Raw genomic sequence first — 20,333 nt, 5'->3', positions numbered from 1 at the left:
ATGTATTTGTTGGTAAGAATTAGTAGCTTCTCAATTTATTAATGCTATCAATAAGTTAAATCATAAGAGCTTATTAAGGGTTGCTTAATTGGCAAGAAAAATAATCACAGAACTTTTTATGGTTACCGAAACAATAAGGAGCGGCATGTTGTCAGAGCTTGTTGCTAACTATAACCAGTTTATTTATAAATAAATGAATTTTACCTTTGCATTGATGATTAGTTAAATGAATCAAAGCAAAAATTAGACCTTTGACTAGAGAGTTGTCCATTGTTGATTTATTTTTATTTAATTTTTGCAATTTTATTTTATTTAAGTGGGCTATTTAGATAAATTCTCCACAATCTTCCATTTTATTTATTGTCATTTTTATAAGAAAAACAAATCATTAGTCCCTATGGATACGACCTTACTCGATGCTACACTCGAATTCATATTATTAGAGCAGGAATTTTTACTTTTGCTGGTTTGACAACCAACGCATTGCTCTATCAAGGCATTGTTTTTCTAGTTGAAGTCTAAGGAGAATTTAGAGGTTTTAGATCCAATTTCAAAAAGAAAAATAGTGAATTTAGTCTAACTTTATGTTACTGTTTATCCTACCAAATATGAATTAATCGTGACGGATGAGTTATAAATTATTGTATCGTTATCACAGTTGAAATTTGCAAGTAATCACCGGATAGCCCTTGGTAAGCAACTTTAAAATTGGGTAAGGTCCTCCAAATCTCTGTTAGTAAGAAACATAGCTAGAGAAGTTTATGCTTCTTCATGGAGACCAAATCGCCATTGACAGTAGAGAAGATTCGAAAATTTATAACGCATATGGTGGAGAAGATGTCTAAATATTACGAGGAAAGGAGCAAATTAAAGTGAAACAACCACTCAGTAGAGAGTCATACATTTTTTTAGCATATTTCGTTTATTATTAAGCTCCACTCAGATTTCAGTCTTCATCAACAGGCAGGGTGTACAATCGAATAGGGCGGTCATTTATTGGTTGGAGTGGTCTAGCATTCATTTTCGACCCCTGCAAAAATGGATTTCCATATGTTAGGACAATGAGTAGCCAACTAATCATTTAATTGTGCTTCTAATTATACATGATTTGACAACACATAAATTGAATTAATAAGTAAACGAAATCATATGCCTCTTAGAGTTTGCCCTACCGACAGATTTAGAGTTCGAATCCTAATAGTTGAGGGTGAAAAATGTGTAAAGATTAAAGTAGAGTATTCTTTGTTAACTCACATCGTGCACAGCATTACGGATCAGTTTCACTTGATGACGACTAACAGTTCCAACCTGTGGAGTTTTGATGCAGATTAGGGTCTAGAAGAGAAGATGGTACGTGTGGGAAATCTTAATAGTTTTCGAGTTGACTTACCTTATCAACAATTGTCCAGAGGACATCTTCAGTGCAAGGAGGAGTTGTTAGTGAGCCACTGTACCTATAATATCCCTTGCTTCCGAACGTTATCTGGTTTGGATCAACAAAACCCACGACTTCCTCCTCTTCTAATGTATCAGCAAGAGCCTCTAAATAATGCTCCAGCTAGTATGAATAATATCCATCATGAAAATCACAGAAGAAAAAAGGATACATTAGTTCGCAACATTACCCAAAGATACATGGCGCAGAAGATATTATTAACATTAATATTGTTTTCAAAGCCATTAATTGGCTTCACGGTAATAAGGGTGCAGCAGATTCGCAGGGACAAAACTAGAAATTTTAACTTGAGGGGGCGAAATTCATGTATTTATAAACTTCCGAATCAATATAAAATGTTTTAAACATTTTTGGGAGGACAAATAGTTTAAAATACATATGACATTTTCAAAATTTTCAAAATTTTAAAGAGGAAAAACATCAATATATAGGACTTGGGGGAGAAGGAGGGGAAGGGGTGGGAGTCCCTTCCCGTCCCCCGGAGTTACATCCTTGGCAGATCATATCATATAGAAGACAATTACATGGAGAAGGGTGGCCATTTGGTCCAGTGGTTATTACCCTCTTTGGTGATGCTGGAGGTCAGGATTCTACTCCTGTCTCCCTCAAATTTGCCACAATATGTGGCTGGTCTTAGTTGACCATCTCTCCTTACCCCTTCCTCCTAGATTAGGTTAGATTAGGTTATAAGATATCTATCGTTGCCAACAAAGAAAAAAAATGGAGAAGGGTGGATAATACCATAGACAAAAAAGGGTCGGGGCGTCCAATTTTATACAGGATTCCAATTACAGCAATCTTTCCATCTGGGGATTGATGAACCAAGTGCGCCTCTAAATCGTACCTGTGTTTGATTAAATGATAAAATGCTCTTAATTCTTAGATGTAATCCTACAATCCATTCAGCTAGCAACATTTTGTTAAAGGAAATAATCCATTTAATTAGTCAAGTACCTTTCACCATTGATAGCATGTTCAGTAGGCGAGTGCCAGTGACACTGTTGGAGTTGATACAAGGTCCCATCTATACGAATGTATCCAGCATCATCAACCCATCTCAACTGCGTTTTTACAAAGTACGTAAAACCATCAACTAAGGAACAAAGTTATGTTTATAAGAAAATTAGACCAACAAAGTTCTCACTTAAACAAAGTTCTCACTGTTAGTGTCTCTTTCGTAATTTGTTTGATTGCACTGGTAAGCTGTAGGTTGGTTGGATGGTCCTCTATTTAGTAAAATGATTAAAATCCGAGGCATAAGTCCGAGGGATAAGTCAATACATGTAGAAGTCCTTGTACATCAAGTCGCCATTGATTAATGAATAGGCCTAGACAATGACACATTTAGGGAGGCCTACCTTGATATTTATCAGATATTATTAGTGCTTCATAAATTGATGTAGGGAATTCTTCTAACCTCATAAAATTTGACCTTTACTAAGTGGGTACCAAAATGTTATATTTTGCAAGCAAATTGAAAGAATTAACAATAATGTTTAACTATAGCTGAGAAGCGTAAAACGATAAAGCATCTCTAGTACGAAATGAATAATTAATGAAAAATAAAGTTAATCTTCTATATGCTAAGAGTATACGCACAATAACAACAATTTGATACATATCACATACACAAAATCTAGATTGTAAATTCAAATTTAACACACGTCGCTTGCACATGTAAACCTATTAGTGTATACACTAACAATATGTACAATATTAGTCCTAAAAAATAACAACCACCTAGCTAATCGGTTTGAGCTTTCAAGTCTTAGGATTTCAATGTATGCCTTTGAACTCACCATAATATCATGGCCTCTATTGATGAGTGTGGCATTAGAAGGTCTGTAATGCCTGTGAAGTTTGCCCAAGCTTGGATCAACTTGAACCTTTGCATCCGGCAGATCGATCGGAGACTGCATGCGACCATGGCTACACGTGCACCAGTCCTCCTTAAGCTCCCCCCAGTGAGCTGGTCCCCGGGGGCTGTTTTCATCGTAACTAAATCCATGTTGATCATCTACAACCAGCACTCATCAAACGTTAGTTGTGAACCTTGATTGCCAAGTAGGACCCTAAATCATTTCTCCATAGTTGCTACAACTTCATCAAATTATGTCACTCAATGTTGTTGTAAAGAATAAATCTGACAGCTTTATGGTATAAGTTCGAAATAAACTTACCTTCTTCTTGAGCTCGTGCTAGGTTACATGCAAAGGTCACCAAAATGAAGCAGCAGCAAAACAAGAATTTTCTTGCGAGATTCTCCATATCTGTCTGGTTTGTTTTCGGACATGTAGTTGTGGTGCGTACAAGGGTTTGATTAGCTGCTTATTATATAGAGCAGCTAGTAAACTTAAACCGGACATTCATTACATTTTTTTTTTAAATTTTATTGGAGTTAGGTGGAATCCGAGGAATACTAGCAAACAAAAAAATAAGAAACACATGTAACTTGCTTTTGGTAAAGTTCATTGCACAAGGAAGTCTAACATCTCTAAGGGTTTGTTTGGTTGGAAGTAAAATGTTTTTTTTAGGAAAATATTTTCCGTGGAAGTAATTTTCCATGAAAATCATTTTCCTTTCATCATTTTCAGGCGTTTGGTTAGGTTATTGAAAATATTTTCTTACTTCATTTTTCTAGTGTTTGTTTAACTTTTGAAATATTTTCATTTTTATCTCTATCTTTACTTTCTACACATTATAACTACATACTTCTTCTCATTCAAAATAAGAAAATTTATCTCATTGTTTAACTTTAAAAAATCTTGGAGAAATGTATATATGAATAAAAAATATCTCCTTAAGCAATAAACAAATTGCTGGCTATTTAGTGTCAAATATCAATCACATGCAATGCTTATTGTGACATATATCCTGCACTCTCACTGCTGAAAGTTTCTCTAGAAAAGAATGTCCCTATTATACATAATTAATTACTAGCATAGGATGAGCAGGATGAGATTTCTTTTTGATTTTGAATACACTAGGGGGAGAGTTGGGTTGGGTGGTACGGGGGAGGGAGTGTAAGGAAGAGGTTTTGGGTTCGAGTCCTCCTGTTTACACTAAAAAAAAAAAAAGCGTACTACAAGTTGTTTTCAGTAAATTTGGAACATACTACAGGCGGGATGCATGCATTTCGGAAAACAACTTCAGTAAGTTTGGAAGGGAAGTTGTTTTTCATAAGATGAGTGAAAATATTTTACATAGGAAAATGTTTTCAGTAACTTTTGTGCAACCAAACACGGAAAATTAGGAAAATATTTTCCTGAAAAATATTTTCATCCGAAACAAACGGACCCTAAATTATTTTTTTCTCGTTTCTTTTTGTGTCACAATCCATCATACATGGGGACGGAGACAATAGAGGCAAGCGCATTAAATTTCATAAACCTCCATAAGTCGAGGTCTCTAATAATTGGAGCCGCCTCCTCTGAAGTTCTAAAAATTACACAAACTTGCCTTAGAAAAATTAAATGTTAGATTAACCGAATTTCAACTCAATTTGTTGTATAGATATACGTAATAACATGATATACTATACCTTGTACTATAAACCATATTCATTTACTTTTTTTTCAAAAAAAAAAAACTAACATTTAAGTCTGTCCATCTCAATCATTGCTCCTCGAAGGGACCAGCGCCTTAACAATTAAATGCTTGCACTACTGGTCCCATTGCACGGGGATCATTTTGTCTCCACTCTCCTTGTACAATAGCTCACTAGAAGAATAACATGCGCGGATCCACTTCAGAGAGTTTTGTGCTCTCTATTCATATGGATCCGTTATCATGAAAGGATGGATCCATCCACGTATCCAAATAGTGTGTGCTCAGAATTAGGTACGCAACCGGATGCGCTTGTGTGCGAAGTGTCACGGAATTTTTGTTCTTTGTTACAAACTTTTACATATTCAAATCAAGGGATATCTTTTAACATGCATTTTTGCAAAATGAATAGGGTGCAAACTAGTCGAGTCGATTCGAGTTGAATTTTGATCTAATTGAATTAAGTATCAATCATGTTTATGAAATTTGAACTCGAACTTAAACTCGATGAGTTCAAAATATAGAGCTCGAGGATGAGTCGAGCTCGAACTTAAAAAAAAATTTTAAAATATAATTATTTTATTTTTAAAAATAGGTAAAATAATAATCTTTCTTAATAAATAATGCTCCATCCGTCCCATTTATTTAGTCATATTTGGGGAATCCAACTTTTTAAAAGTAGTGGTTTAATTGTGATGTTTGTATTTTTCTTTCTAATTTTAACCCCACAAATTCAAATATTGGAAAGAGAAATTAAAAGGTATTTTAACTTTTTTTAGATGACAATTATTTTGAAACATTTTAAAATGGAAAGTATGATACTTTTAATAGGATGGAAGGAGTAAAATATTAGGAATATATATGTAATTTTACTATTAAAATAAAAAAATATATAATTGAGTTTAATTCGGCTCGCAAACTAACGAATTTAGTATTTTTAAGTTCAACTTCGAGTTCGAATTTGAATTCAAATTTGATTTGATCAGTTCGATCTCGATTCAACTTCGATGTTGATCAAGTTCAGACTCGAATCGCTTGCGATCGCCTCGTGAGTAGTTCAATTTATTTGCAGCGTTAATGTGAATGGTGAAAAGATGCTTAAAGCGCAAAACTCCAAGGTTGGTACATATCCATTATTGCGGAGAACTTTTACTTTGCTATTTTCACGTGCTAGCAGGGTCCGAGCCACAAGGTGCAGGACTATAAGAACTCTATCAAATTTCGTAAGAGCCAATCTTATATACACGGATAATATATATATTATTACTGTTAAATATTTAATAATTATATAAAATTTTAATTTTAATTTAAATTAATTAACAATCATCTAACGATAATACTATATACACTGTCAATGTAAATGAAATTAATTCATTTTATAAGAGCCAATCTTATATAATTCAAACATAGCCTTGTCGAACATGCGATCAAATTAGAAGCACGTATACATGGTTGATGTCAAATTTTATAATTCACAAAAAATTATCAAATTAGTACTATTGAGATTTTATTAAAAAAAAAACTTTATTACCCTTCTCAGAAACAATTCTCAAAAATCATTGGGGTCGAAAGGGAAATTTAAATATTTGTTGGTTGGAGTAGTAGCCTAGCAAGTGATATTCGACTTCTTTTGTTATCTTAGTTGTTTTAAAAATTCCAATATTACGTGGTACTCCGTTAGGTTCAAATATTGTGTGGTAGACAATCGTCCACGAGGACATACAATGCTGGTAAGTACCTCAGCATCAAATTTGAGTGACCATATTCTGATTTGGGAACTAATGGTTTCAAGTTGCCGTCAAATATCAATCAGAAATATCCATAAAGCAACTCTACGGACTTCCGTTGTCATTAGTGAATTGTAACATAGAAAGGGTCAAAGAGTTAGACTCGGTCAATGACGGAGCTAAGGGGGCTAGTCCCTTAAGTTTTGAAAATTTTAATTCACAGTGAGTTTGTTTGGGTAGGAATTTATTTGGATGATTTATTTTAATTACTGTAATATTTTTTATAATGTGATGTATGTGAGATTAAAAGGTGGTTGGGAAAATAAAATGGTGATTGAGATTTGTGAAACAAATTAATTTTTTGTTTCAAATAATCTCAATCCAAACATACTCAGTGTGTAAATATATGTACAAAATAAAATTAGTCTCCTAATTTTTTTTTTACAATTTTAGTTTATATTATGAGAGTTTATATATATATATATATATATATATATATATATATATATATATGATTTAGCTACCTTTGAATTAATTTTTCTTCAAAAAAAGGTTATTTATTTTTTATTCTGCTAATAATTTAACTTTCAAAAAATTAAGCATATAGTTTGATGATCCATAATAAATTGACCCAATATGATATATTATAATAAAAAAACTTCATTCATAATTATCAATGGGCTAAAATAAAAATAATTACTTTATTGGCCCATATATAAATATACAACTTACCTCAATTGATAAAAGATTTAAAATCAGTGATCTATCTTCTTGTTGACACATATACAAATACACATATACTTACTTCAAGGGTTATCGAAGATAAAAAAATTCAGTGATCTATTTTATTTGTTGATAGATTGATTAGAGTTGTTCCCACTCTTTCTGTATCACTTGCAACTACAGAATGAGCATTTTCAATTATGAAGATAATCAAAGCAAATGCCCAAAACAAGATGGAAGATTATTTATTAAATGATTGTCTAATTATGTACATCAAAAAGGAAGTTGCTAGAAAATTTACTACTGACTCAATCATAAATGAATTTAGTTATATGAAAGAACATAAAGTTCAATTTACTTTTAAGAAAAGAGGTTGGAATTTCAAGATATGTAAACATAACTTTTATCTGATTTTAATTTAAAATAGTTATATTTATATTGCATAATTATACATACACACACATATATAAATATATATATATATATATATATATATATATATATATATATATATATATATATTGGAGCATCTTTTCATAATGTGTAACTTGGATGGTTTGTGATATTATAAGATATTTAATCAATGGTTATTTCTTATTTTAATATTCGTTATGAATATGTTGCATATTTATGAAATAGATATACCTTTATAATTAAAGTTAATATTTGATGCTTTTAGATATCATATATTTAAGTAAATGAAAATTATTTTGAATATAACATTGTAAGATAATTTTGTTAAGAAAAATTTTGGCTCCTAGGAAAAAAAATTCTTGCTCCGTCAATGGACTCAATTATTATAGAGCTCAAAGTATTTGCCTTTATTAAGCCCAAAAGAAAATGTGACATCGAAATGGTTTGATATAGGTAATTATGAATGGCTGCTGGTCTAGGGTCATTTTCCTCAATCATGCAAGAATTAAAGCTAATTCTACAATATAGTACAGCGGTTTACCATTTTTAAATGAAATTAACGAAGAGACATAGGAATCAGACAGAAGATGTAATCATCTTATCTTGTCATCTTTGAAGTTTGAATCTAAAGAGACCGTTCACTTTTCCAATCATAATATATTGTATAATGAATTAAATGAAATTAACGAAGAGACAATTAGGAATCACACGGAGTAAATATTCCTCTCATCGTCTTCTTTGAATCAAAAGAGATGGTTCTTTTCTCTAATCATAATCTATGTCTATATCCATAGTATATACTATTCACTAGTTTAAGTTTTCTAGAAGGTTTGTAATGTTCTTAGAACTTGAAATTTGTTTAACAAATAATTCTGCTTTGAATCTGATGTTTATCACACTTTGTCTGTTTTAAAATTACAAAGATATTAGTTAGTTATCTGTGCAAATCTCAGACAAACACTGCTTACATTAAATCATATATATATATATATATATATAATAAAGTCGTATTTTCATACTTATTCTCTATTCTACTTGGCTAAGTAAATAAGCGCATTTATTTTACTCGCTCTCACATTAATCATGCTGTATCTCTCTCATATCTCTCCCCTAATAGCCTAGCATCGTTATTTTATTTTGCCATTATGGATAAACTTTTGTTAACTAATTCCTCTCTCACCCTTACTCTCTCATTTTTTTTGCCTCCATTTTTTTAATCAAAAAATCTTTTTTTATCATCATGAAAATACAAAGATTGCTAAATAATGTTGAAATTTAATGAAGTCTTACACGAAAGTTTGGAAATCCTAATCTATCAAGGCTGACATCACCACGAACCATAGCAGGTAGAGTCGTAAAAAAGCATAAAATATGCAATCCATCTCTAAAGCAACCCCTGCATTGGCAAGTCTGCTTGTAACAGTGCAAGATAACCCGGAAATGATGTTAGAACCTCATAAACTTATCGAGATCCTTTTGCAATCTCCATGGGCATGCAAGACACCCCTGAATCATCTTTATCAAAACAAGAGAATCAGATTCAAGATGCAAATCATAATATCCATGATATAAAGATTGCCAAACTCCAAAGAGCAAAGACTTAAGCGCCACATGCAAACTTGTCAAATGGCCAAAAAAACATGAATAACCAAAGACAAAATTCTCTTTGCACATCTCGTACGTAACCACCCCCACCACTTGAGCCTATGTGACGACCCCACCTACCCCTAGGGCATACCCAAGGGTTTGGTGGATCGCTTGCCCAACTCTCGTTAGAACTTACTCACGCACCATAAAATTTACAAAATAATAACCTCAACAAGAAGAGCAATAATAATTACAACCTTAGATGTATACAATTGTCGGTATCAAATGCCCATATAATTTCTAAATACAGCCAAGCAGTTAAACTTACAAAAATAAAACTAAGCAAGCCCACTAGAGAGTTAAGGAGTGCTCATGCGAGCAACTAACAAAATTTAGACAAAGACTATGCCTTCTCCAACTCCCACTCTCATGTTCTCACCCTTGTAAGAAAAACAAATTAATGGGATGAGATAGAAGTCCAGTGAGGTTCCAGGAAAACATGCAAGTAATCTAATAGGCATGTCCAAATAGATCATGATATAATATACAGTAAATCAGGTAACCAGATAGATCATGCAATGATGTATGGTAAAGTACAAATTCATGTCAAAAGATATAGTCTACTCTCAGAAGCAGGTTCCATAGTAGCTTTTCCAGGATCCGTTGACACTCTGTCAACCAATTATAAGATCCATAGACCACCACTTCATGTCAATCTCCGTCCACCGATCATCCCCCTAGTAGGCCCGAACGCCAATCAAGTACCCAGAGTTCATCAATCTTCTCGACCAAACCCTTGCTGGCTCGATTCGACCAACTAGCCATGAGTTGGATTTATAGCCCCAAGTATTCAAGTATTCATGATTTAGGTTTAAAATCCCAAGTATTCAAGTATTCATAAATGCAGTCGTTGGCTGTCACCCAACGCTCACGCAAGTAATTATTGGAGACGTTAGCTGTCACCTAACGTTCTGTATCAAGCATGTCACGTGTTCAAGTCATGAGTAAACAGGTTAGGATCTTTGTCCTTTATCTAGGGTTGCCCAATTTACTCTACCACTCTAAGACTGGTCTCAAGTAAGAGGTCCAACGAGAGGCTCGGTTCAACCGTTACCGACCTACATTCACGCATACGCATGAGTAACCCAAGTTCCAACTTACCCGACATCTCAGATAAGGGTCCAAGGGCCCAGTTCAATCGCTGCAAGAAAATATACAGCCGGTCTACAATCATGCGCATGTACATGCAAGTCCGCATGCAAGATCAAGTATTTCAAGTTCATAGAGGTTGAATGCAAATAAGGGCACATTCACCTAGCCATGATCAAGCCACAAGTAGGCTCAAGATATCACGTTGTTCAAGCATTTTAAGTCCAGATATAGGTCACATGTAAATCAAGTTACTTGTACATTTATAAACAAGATATCAAAAGTTTAGTCAAATTAGATCAAGTGCAATAAAGTACACACTCGCCTATGAAATGACAAATCAAGTGCCTAGCAATTTCTAGCAACAAGTAGTATGGAACATGCTGTTGAAACACTCACCCATTGATCACAATCTTTTGACTTCAATGGTTCTTTCTCTTGGTCACTCTCGAGTCCTGTGGTCATGTCATACATCATCAGTCTAGCCAACTCATGCCAATATAAATGCAACCTATGAATTTCAAAACTACACTTAGCGAATAAAGCAATTTGTAGGTTTACCCCTATATAGCTATCAAAAGTGCAAAGTTTTCTTATTCAAAACTAGGGGTAAAACCTCATGCATGATAGATCAATATGTCACATATCATATGAAGTAGAAACATGTCAATGATAGCTAAAACTTGTGAAGAAAACGGGATAAGAATCTTGAGGTTTAAAACTAGTACAAGTAATAGGATTAATGACTATTTTGTCACCTAACTATACTCAAGTACAACTTTAAAGATGCCACACTATTCCAAGCCACAACATTTTAAAGGAAATTACTTTCAAGTCAATTAAGTAAGCTCATCCCAAATCATATAGTTTACAGTTCAATTCAAGGGAAAAATTGTATGTTAGGCCAATGATTCAAGTAAAAGATTGTGCAAAAATATTTCCTTTCCATCCACGAATTTGAGTTTAAAATTGTCCAAAATAGTTTGGTTGTTAGGTCGGAAAGTCAACACTTGAAACAAGAAAAAGTGAGGTTGTTACCTCCTAAAACCTATCATTTTTCACTCTCATGCTAGGATTATGGTATAATCAAGTATTCAGGGCATTAGTAAGATGATTTCACCATACAAAACCAAGAGTAAAGCCAAACACAATTGCTCCCTCTCTCAACCAGCTTTGAACAAATTTCTAGTTTTGGTGACATTCTTTGAAAAAGTATAACTTGAGTTCCGCAAGTCAGAAAATCACAAAAATTACACTGCTAGAAAATGCACTCGACGTACTAATAGGCTTTAGAAGACATCTTAATGAAATTTAACTCGTAGATTAGTCAAATTTCAGGTTATAAATCACTGCTATCACAAGTGCAAAAACAGAACAGTCATGAATTTCAAAAAATTTGCAGATTTACTGGTCTTTATAGAAATTGAACTAAACCCTGAATTTTATACCGTTGGAAGCTCTATGAGTCTAGTTTTAAACGAAATAAACGGAACTCAATTCTGAGTTTCCTATACGAAGTTATAGCTAATTTCCCAAATCCGCGCAGACCTTCTTGTGGAAATTTCCAGATTGCTAATAACTTAAGAAAATGAAAATTTCACTTATAAAATTCACTCCCTTGACTCAAATTCAACATATAATTAAAGGATAACATGTATAAAGCAAGAATTACCATGCAAATGCCAAAAAAAAAAGGTTCAAAACCTCCTCCCCTTTTTTCGGCTAGCAAGCAAAATATTTTTTTTTAAAATCACAAGGTTTTCTTGTTCGAATCAAAGGGAAAAATCAAATGCTTGCTAGTCCAACATATCAAGTGTAATATAGAACAAAAGATTTCTAATTATAGCCACGAATGTTGAAGAAATTTAGACACAACTTTCTTAGTTTACTGCTGGAAATTTCCAGCAAGAAAGTAGTTGAGAAAAAATGGAGTTTTCTCCTTTGAAAACTCATTGTTTTAGCTCAAATCCAACATACATATGGAGGTTAAGGTTTGACAAAGTATATCTAGCAAAAACTTGCCAAATTCACCACAAATTTCTGGAAAGTAAAGCTGAAAAATCTCTCTCTCCTAATCGGCCAACTCTAGCTGAAATTTCCCCAAGTTTTCCCAACAAAACTTCCAACTTCCAACCGTAATTCCATGGAAAATACACAATACATCTTATCCAATATGTCATGAGTTATATAGCAAGTATTCTTAGCAAAGAATTTCATCACAATTGCAAACATAAAAGTTTACCCTAGACTATCACTTCATGCATCAAATTCAGCCATCAATAGCTTAGAAAACAAATAAAATCTTCCATAAAGTCTTTTCCTTTTTACTCACAAAACTTCATATGCTAAGTATAAGAAAAGAAAGATAGATTGTCTAGCAAATTTACCTCTTGTTTCCCACAAACTCAAGATGAAAAGCAACCAAGAAGTACTAAGAGTTTCTTCCTCCAAGAACACCTCCAATAGCTTCCATCCAAGCTTACTTCAAGATTGATTGGAGAAGATTAGGATTTTTCATTAGATTCTTCATGATTCAAGCAAGAGATCAAGGCTAGATTTTTTGTGTTTTCTCTCCCTTTCCTCTCTCAAAATTTCGTCCATCGTGTGTGCAGGAAGAAGAAAATGATGAAGACAAGAAGGCTTGGTCAAGATAAGTAAGAAGAAGATTTGGTCTTGGTCAAACTTGTGACGCCCCCACTTCTCCCTAAGTTGAATCAAAGGGTATCTGCGGAACGCCTGCCCAACTCTTGCCAGGACTCAAGACAATACCCATTCGAGTTTAATACAATACTAGTCATTATGACAAGGTAAAGTAAGAAAGAGAAATCGCTTCCATAAATAACTTTCAAACTTATACCACGAGTTCCACAATACATCAAGTTTCCAACATATACAAATGCCAAAAGTCTAGTCGATTACATTCGAAACCCTAATACCAAAAGTACACCCCAAGGGTTTCTTCAAGTTTCACTCCGAGTCCGTTCCTGTTAAGGAAAACAAATCTACAGGGTGAGTAATTGCTCGTGAGGCCAAGAAAACACACATGCAAGCACGTTGTTCAAGTAACAATCCCAATTGACAAGTAAAGCAATAATATTCACGTAAATAACAATTCGAGCTAGAAAAGTAAACAGAAACAATTCAAGGGTATAGGAGCTCTTAGGAGCTATTTTTCACTCGCACGATCAAGGACCTCCACGAATTGACACTCCGTCAATTGGGTAGGCTATAGTCCGTAGAACTTCACTTATCATGTCCCCGTTCACCGTTACATACCCCTGTACCAGGCTCGTCTTTCATTTGTTTGCGGCGATATTGCTCGAGTATGCCAAGCAAGACCTCTCAATAGGTCAAGATTATATTTTCTCATGGTTCACCAAGGAGCCAGACCAAACCCATGCCGGCTCGAGTTCAAGGTTGGCCAGTGAAAATTGGGCTTCCCTCACTTAATATTTATGAGTCGAGAAGATTCACTCCAATGACATATGCAGCCATAGCATACCAATTCATTCATTCAATCGTTCCATACAATTCAATCCTTCATTACAATTCAATCATTCATTTCATTCAATTCATTCAATACATTTTTTCTATTCATTCCATTTCAATCAATTCAATCACGATTCGTTCATTTCAAATGAGAACGAGTGCGGTAAAGTACACACTCGACTCCATTTTCAAAATTTTCAATCATTAATGACAGTTAAGCATGTATCAAATTCGTACACACTTGACACTCACCAAGTAAATCAAGAATTAAAGCACACCTGAGGGTTCAGGCGTCCACCGTGGGATCCTTTCGAAGGTCCTCTTGAATGCCTGAGCAATTAATAATAACTATTACACACTATCCCTTAAAACCCCTAATTAGCGAAGAAGATTGTACTAGTGTACAATCTAAGAAGATATCACGAAAATGAGGCTTAATTACCCGTAAATCGAGACTCAAAAGTGGGTTTAAATATACAAGGAAAAATCTAATTTTCATCTTGAAATCGAGTGTAAAACGGTCAAGCAATCTCGAAGGAAAATAGAGAGTGCAAAGGACTCGATTTCCTTTAAGTTTGAAAATTTCAGATTTGACAAGCAATCTTTGAAAAATCGTATCTCACTCTTTGTAGGTCTAAAATTGGAAAACTTGGTATCGTTGGAAATACTTCCAAAGTACTAAAAGTTTCTAGAAGACACTTTTCCATGATTCAAAATGGATGACATTCAAAATCTGGCTCAAAATTGCTGTTTGGAATACCAAGACAGTTTCGAGGTTGGTTTTTGGCCAACTTTGAAAATTCGGAAAAATTCACAGAATGTGAACTAGCCTCTGAAATTTGGAACTCAATTGGATTTATAATCAAAGTTTAAAACACAATAAATGAAACAAGAATCGGAGTTTTTAGCGCCAAGATATATCAGCTCGAAGTTGCTGAAAATTTTCACTTAACAAAGATTTTCCAGATTTGAAACTTGAACTTTGGGACTTTAGTTGGGCATCGAAATGGACTTGGAATGGCACCAAATTTGGTAGTATTACCCTACCATATAAGGGCTATTCCTCCATCAAATTTCATATAACAATTCATACGGGAAGTCAGTTAACAAAGCCACTAAAGTTCCAAGAATTTCCAAGGCAAATCTGCCTTGTACTTTCATTTTCCCTTTTCTAACTTTTGGGTCAATGAAATCATCTCAAACATGGTTCATTTATGAAGACAAGGTCTAAGAAACATCCAAGATACTTTTAGTAGGTGGTCACCACCAAGAATTTCGAAATAACAAGTCCCAACTCAAATGAAGGCATTCAACTAGCCAAAAAGAGGGTTTTCCATCACTGAGACAGTTTCACAATTCAGCCACAACTCACCCAATTCAACTTGGAATTGAGCGTGATTGGTGGAGTTGAAAACTACATTCACAAGGCTACAATTTAACAGAGAAATTGTTTTAAAATTCTGTCCATAACTAGCTCATATTCGAGCATCAAGTTGTAGCTCATAACAGATTTTTCAACACAGTTGAGAAACAGAGCAGGTGACTTTGAAAGGCTGGTACGGTTCACTCAAGCGGAATCGGGGAATACATTTTATACCGTTGGAAAATTGGAAGTGTCTAGTTTCTAATGCCACAAACGACACACGATTTTGACATCAGAGCAAAGAGTTATAGTCATTTGAAATTTGCTGCCAGAGCAATTCGGGACACAATTTCCAGTTTTGAAACCATTTCGAAATCCAAATATTTATCCATCCAAATCAAGTGATTTTTGGTGGAAACTTTCCATACAACCTATACAACATATCTACATCAAAATCAAGTCAATTTAACTACAAAAAATTGCACCAAGGGGCACAGCAATGACAGGGCAGAACCGGCCCCTTTTACCCTTTTGTTTCCTTTGAGTTTTCTTTTCACCATTCAACTTATAATCACTTGTTTAAGCACTAAATCAACATAAACAACACTAAACATCATCACATCAGTTCATCAAGTTCATTGTGGGATTTCATAGAGCCCACTCACAAGATTTCCAACAATATAGAGGTACCCACACGAATCTATAAGCTTCCAAGTGCAATATAACTTACATAAATTAAGATTCAAGGTTTGATCGTTAGTTACCTCCTTAGATGATTAAACCAGAAATTTTCGGCCCCTTGAAGCTCAGGAAAACCATGAGAGTGCAGCTCCTTTCCTAGCTTAAGTTGATCTCCAAGTTATTTGCAAGATGTAGTGTGATTTTGAGAAGATTTGGTCAAGAAATGAATTAAGAAAATGAAGAGCTTTTGGTTCTTCTTCGTCCTAGTGTTGCACGGCTGCTTTGAGGAGAGAAAAGAGAGTGTTTTGCTGATAATGAAGCTTCTTGAGGAAGCTTAAAAGTGTGTGGCCAAAAGTGCTTCAAAAGTCAACTAGGAATAGTGCACGTTTGCGCGCGTTTCGTGCTCGATTCCTCTCAGGTTTGTTTCACTTGTGCACTAAACCTCTAATGCACTTCGATTGATACTATTATATTTCACTCTTAATAGTCTAAAAATAAAGGTCTAAAGTCCCTCAATTAATCGTGCGCGCGAAAACGCGTACTTCCGATTTGTGTGCGATAAAATGAAATTTCTAAGGAATTCTCACAACGATAGTATTACTAACTAATACTTGAGTACTTAAACATGAGTCCTCTCATGAGTCTAGCGTTAATTCCTCAAATTTCCAATTATTTTGTATCAGCGCGTCTTTCAGAACCCACCGACGCGCGAGCGGTATTAGCTTAAATTTAACTCACTCACATCTAATCTCTCAATTAACTTTTCTTGATCTATTATTGATCATTCTTAATTCTCCAAAATTAATACACTCTCAATTCAAATATAGTCTCGAAAAACGTATACTCGTTGTTCCTAACTAAACGAGTTTTTGAAAAGTAAATTTTCCAACAAAACGTTTTAAAAACATAAAGAAGCGTTGTTCCATATAAATGGATTTAAAATAGTCGAAATAAATAATTCAGAGAAAATGAGTGAAGAAATTTTTAAATAAACCAATAATATTCGATAAAAATAAGAAAATTTTTCGGGTCCTCACATCCTCCCCTCCTTAAAAGAATTTCGTCATCGAAATTCACATTTAAAATAATATCATCCCCTTAATAGTTATGCTCGTCAAATCAATCACTAACTTACACTCTCCGAACCATATTTCACAATTTCGATTCATCCAATTAGCAATCAAACTTTGATTCCCCAGTAGGCGTCCTAACCTCCAAATCATGAGTTGGCTACTTTCTCTCGTGATATTTTAACTTTCTAGAGGTATATACAATCACCTCATCATGGATTATTAATATACATTCTAAACCATCCTTTGAAGCATCTGTATAAATCACAAAACTACCTCCTCTGCTCGGTAAGGCTAATACAGGTGCATCGGTTAAACACTTTTTACTTTTAAAATTCTTCCTCACATTTAGAATCCCAGATAACTTGCCAAGTCTTGCACTCTTAGAAAAATCCTTGGTAAACCAAAGGTAATATTCGGCTAACTCTAAGAACTCTAAATTTTTCCTCTTAAACAGCTTCCACTTTAACTGAATCAATAACAATTTCTTCCTTAGATATTGTATAACCTAGAAAGGCTACTTCTTTCAATCGAATTAACATTTATTGAATTTAACGAAAGCTGGCGCTCTCTCGAGGTTTGTAAAACTATCATCAAGTGTTTTTTCGTGATCTCCTCAAACCATAAAGTATACCGATATATCATCAATAAATGCCACCACAGATTAATCCAAATATGATTTAAAACCCCGATACATTAAGGCCATACTTGCTGCTAGTGCATTAGTCAATCAAAAGGGCATAACTGAAAATTCAAAGTGTCCCCATTTTGAATTGGGAGTGGTCTTAAACACATCAGATTCAAGGATCCTCAACCAGTAATAGTTCTACTTTAAATTCAACTGGAATAATACCACGACCTATTGCCATTAGTCAAAATTCCCATTTAGGTGAGGCAACGGAGTATTTGTTCCTAATGGTCACATTGTTCAAGTTTCGATAGTCTATATATATAGTCTCAAACTTTCATCCCAATTATTATATCATGTCCCTTAATCATTAGACTCATTAAATCTATTAAATATTTCTTTTCACCAACTCAAATCTCCCAATTTTAATATCTCAAATTGGCGATCAACCATTGGATCTCAACTCTAACCCTAAGCTCTCAATTTTTGGTTCCGATCCTTGGTCACCTCTAAGACCTCGGGTTGTCCATTTTCAAGTACAATCTCAATCACGTCCAATACTGTTTGTGTCTTATTATAAACCTAAAAATATGGGGCAAAGTTTAAATATACATGTAAGTCACAAAATCAATTAGAAGCGAAGTAAATTTTCATATGTCATAAGAATCAAAATAGTTACATCCAGTTGGAAGAGATTTATCAAATCATTTCAAAAGGAAAAGGGGAAACAACAAGATTATAGCAAAACGTGTCAAGTTGCCAAGATACAAAATAACAAAAGACTTTCTCTTATGCAAAAGATTGAGTCTCCAGAAGTGCCAGTCTAGTCTAGGGTAAAACTATAACCTCTATCTCTCGAGTGGAGTTTACTACCTCCACTCGTAAAACTTCCAGCGCTTAGACCCCCTCCTGGCACTCGATTACTTTGTGGCAGATGTAGCTGGCCACTGAATATTTCCTCTTGTTAGGAGCTTTAGGGCAATTCGAAAACTTATACTCAGGACTATCACACCTTAAACATTTTCCTTGCTTTTTCCAGCACTTGGTCTCAGTGTGGTTAATCTTGCCACAGTATTCACAAGTTACATGAGAAGTCACATTTGATCAATTTGAGGATTTTCTTTGTATTTTTCTCCAATTCTACGTTCTTGCGTAGCCCACTCAGTTTTCTCTGCATATTCTTGTTTCCACCGTCCTTCCCAGTAGTTAGCTGATTTTCTTTGAAATTCTACCTTATTTCGAAGAATGTCAATTTCCTTACGCATCTCTTCCGAAGTTGTCACCTTACTAGTTGGCTTAAGTCAAAAGCTAGCCTGCCAGGCAAATCAAAGAATCAAAATGGGTAGCTATTCATAACGGAAGCTCGAGCCATATTACTATTTCATTCTTTTGCTTATAGGTTACTCCGGAATATAAATCTTAACTATTTTCTGCTTAATACGGGCGAGCTCTTAAGTCTCCACGAGATTACTATCATTACTTACAAACACAACAAGATACGGGGATCTTATTCCTTAATATAACAATTCTATGTCTTAGTTCATTTTCTAATACTTATCTATAAAGTTGTTCGTGAAGAAATCATAACCTCTTGCTCTCACTAGTGCCTTATTGTATCCTTTCAAATCAATCTTACTATTTCGAGGTTAGATTTTTCGTGAAACTTAGATAGGCGAACTTCGAGAATCATTCCTGATGAGGAGGTCGAGGGAGCTATCCAAGTGGAGCAAGTGAAGGTGCCATTAGAGCCTATGACACGAGCTCGCGCGAAGAGGTTGAATAAGACAGTACAAACATTGGTTCGTGCAGCCCGTGAGTCAAGTGGAGAGCCAAGGGCCATCGAGGGTCTCAACGAAGCTAGAGATGTTGTCCTACTATCGGCTATCCATGAGGATTAGCTGCCCATGGTTCGCCTGGGCCATGGCCCATTATTAGTTTAGTAGAATGTAATAAAGAGGTCCAACTAGTTTGTGGTTTGGACCTTAGTCGTTATTAGTTCTTGGGTCAAGGGGCTAGGCCATGTGGGCCTTAGGACCAATAGCACTTTAGTGGGCCACGTAGTTAGTCCCTACGCTGAGCCGGTACGGGGGTCTCGCTACAAATAGCCTTAGTCACGGCTACAAATAGCCTTAGGTCATTGTTTTACACTCAGTTTTTGATGATTAATAAAATTACATTGAGAGTTCTCTCAAAAGTTTCATTGAAGCACCTTGAATATCTTAGATTTATATCTTAGATATTCAATTGACTTATCAATCTAGGACCGCGCTAGATTGTGGCATCTTCTACAAATACCGAGGTTCGTTGACCACGTGATCAACGGGTATAGGTGATCCGATACGTTCGTCGTCTTCATCGTGAGTCCCTACCTTCTAGATCCAAGCCTTCCTGTACGGGTTGCATCACAAGGTTGGTGTCGTTCGTATCAGCTGGCATTAGAGCTAGTTGAAGGTATCACGTATATCCCTTGCTTCGTTTTCTTTTGGTGTCGTTTCTCTCC

At 34.8% G+C, this 20,333-nt stretch overlaps 1 protein-coding gene across 1 annotated transcript; it reads right to left on the bottom strand.

Moving 5' to 3' along the window:
- Positions 1-789: 789 nt before the first annotated feature.
- LOC113698566 (alpha carbonic anhydrase 7) lies at positions 790-3,795 on the bottom strand. The gene is made up of 7 exons (XM_027218435.2): positions 3,637-3,795; positions 3,256-3,473; positions 2,411-2,517; positions 2,198-2,300; positions 1,391-1,558; positions 1,255-1,308; positions 790-1,030 (listed from the first exon to the last, which is right to left on the bottom strand). Exons 1-7 carry the CDS (start codon positions 3,722-3,724, stop codon positions 947-949), a joined length of 822 nt encoding a protein of 273 aa, XP_027074236.1. The 5' UTR covers positions 3,725-3,795; the 3' UTR covers positions 790-946.
- Positions 3,796-20,333: the final 16,538 nt, after the last annotated feature.

This window comes from Coffea arabica, chromosome 7c (assembly GCF_036785885.1).
Source record: "Coffea arabica cultivar ET-39 chromosome 7c, Coffea Arabica ET-39 HiFi, whole genome shotgun sequence".
Classification (NCBI taxonomy): Eukaryota; Viridiplantae; Streptophyta; class Magnoliopsida; order Gentianales; family Rubiaceae; genus Coffea; species Coffea arabica.
This window is presented reverse-complemented; position numbering and strand designations above follow the sequence as displayed.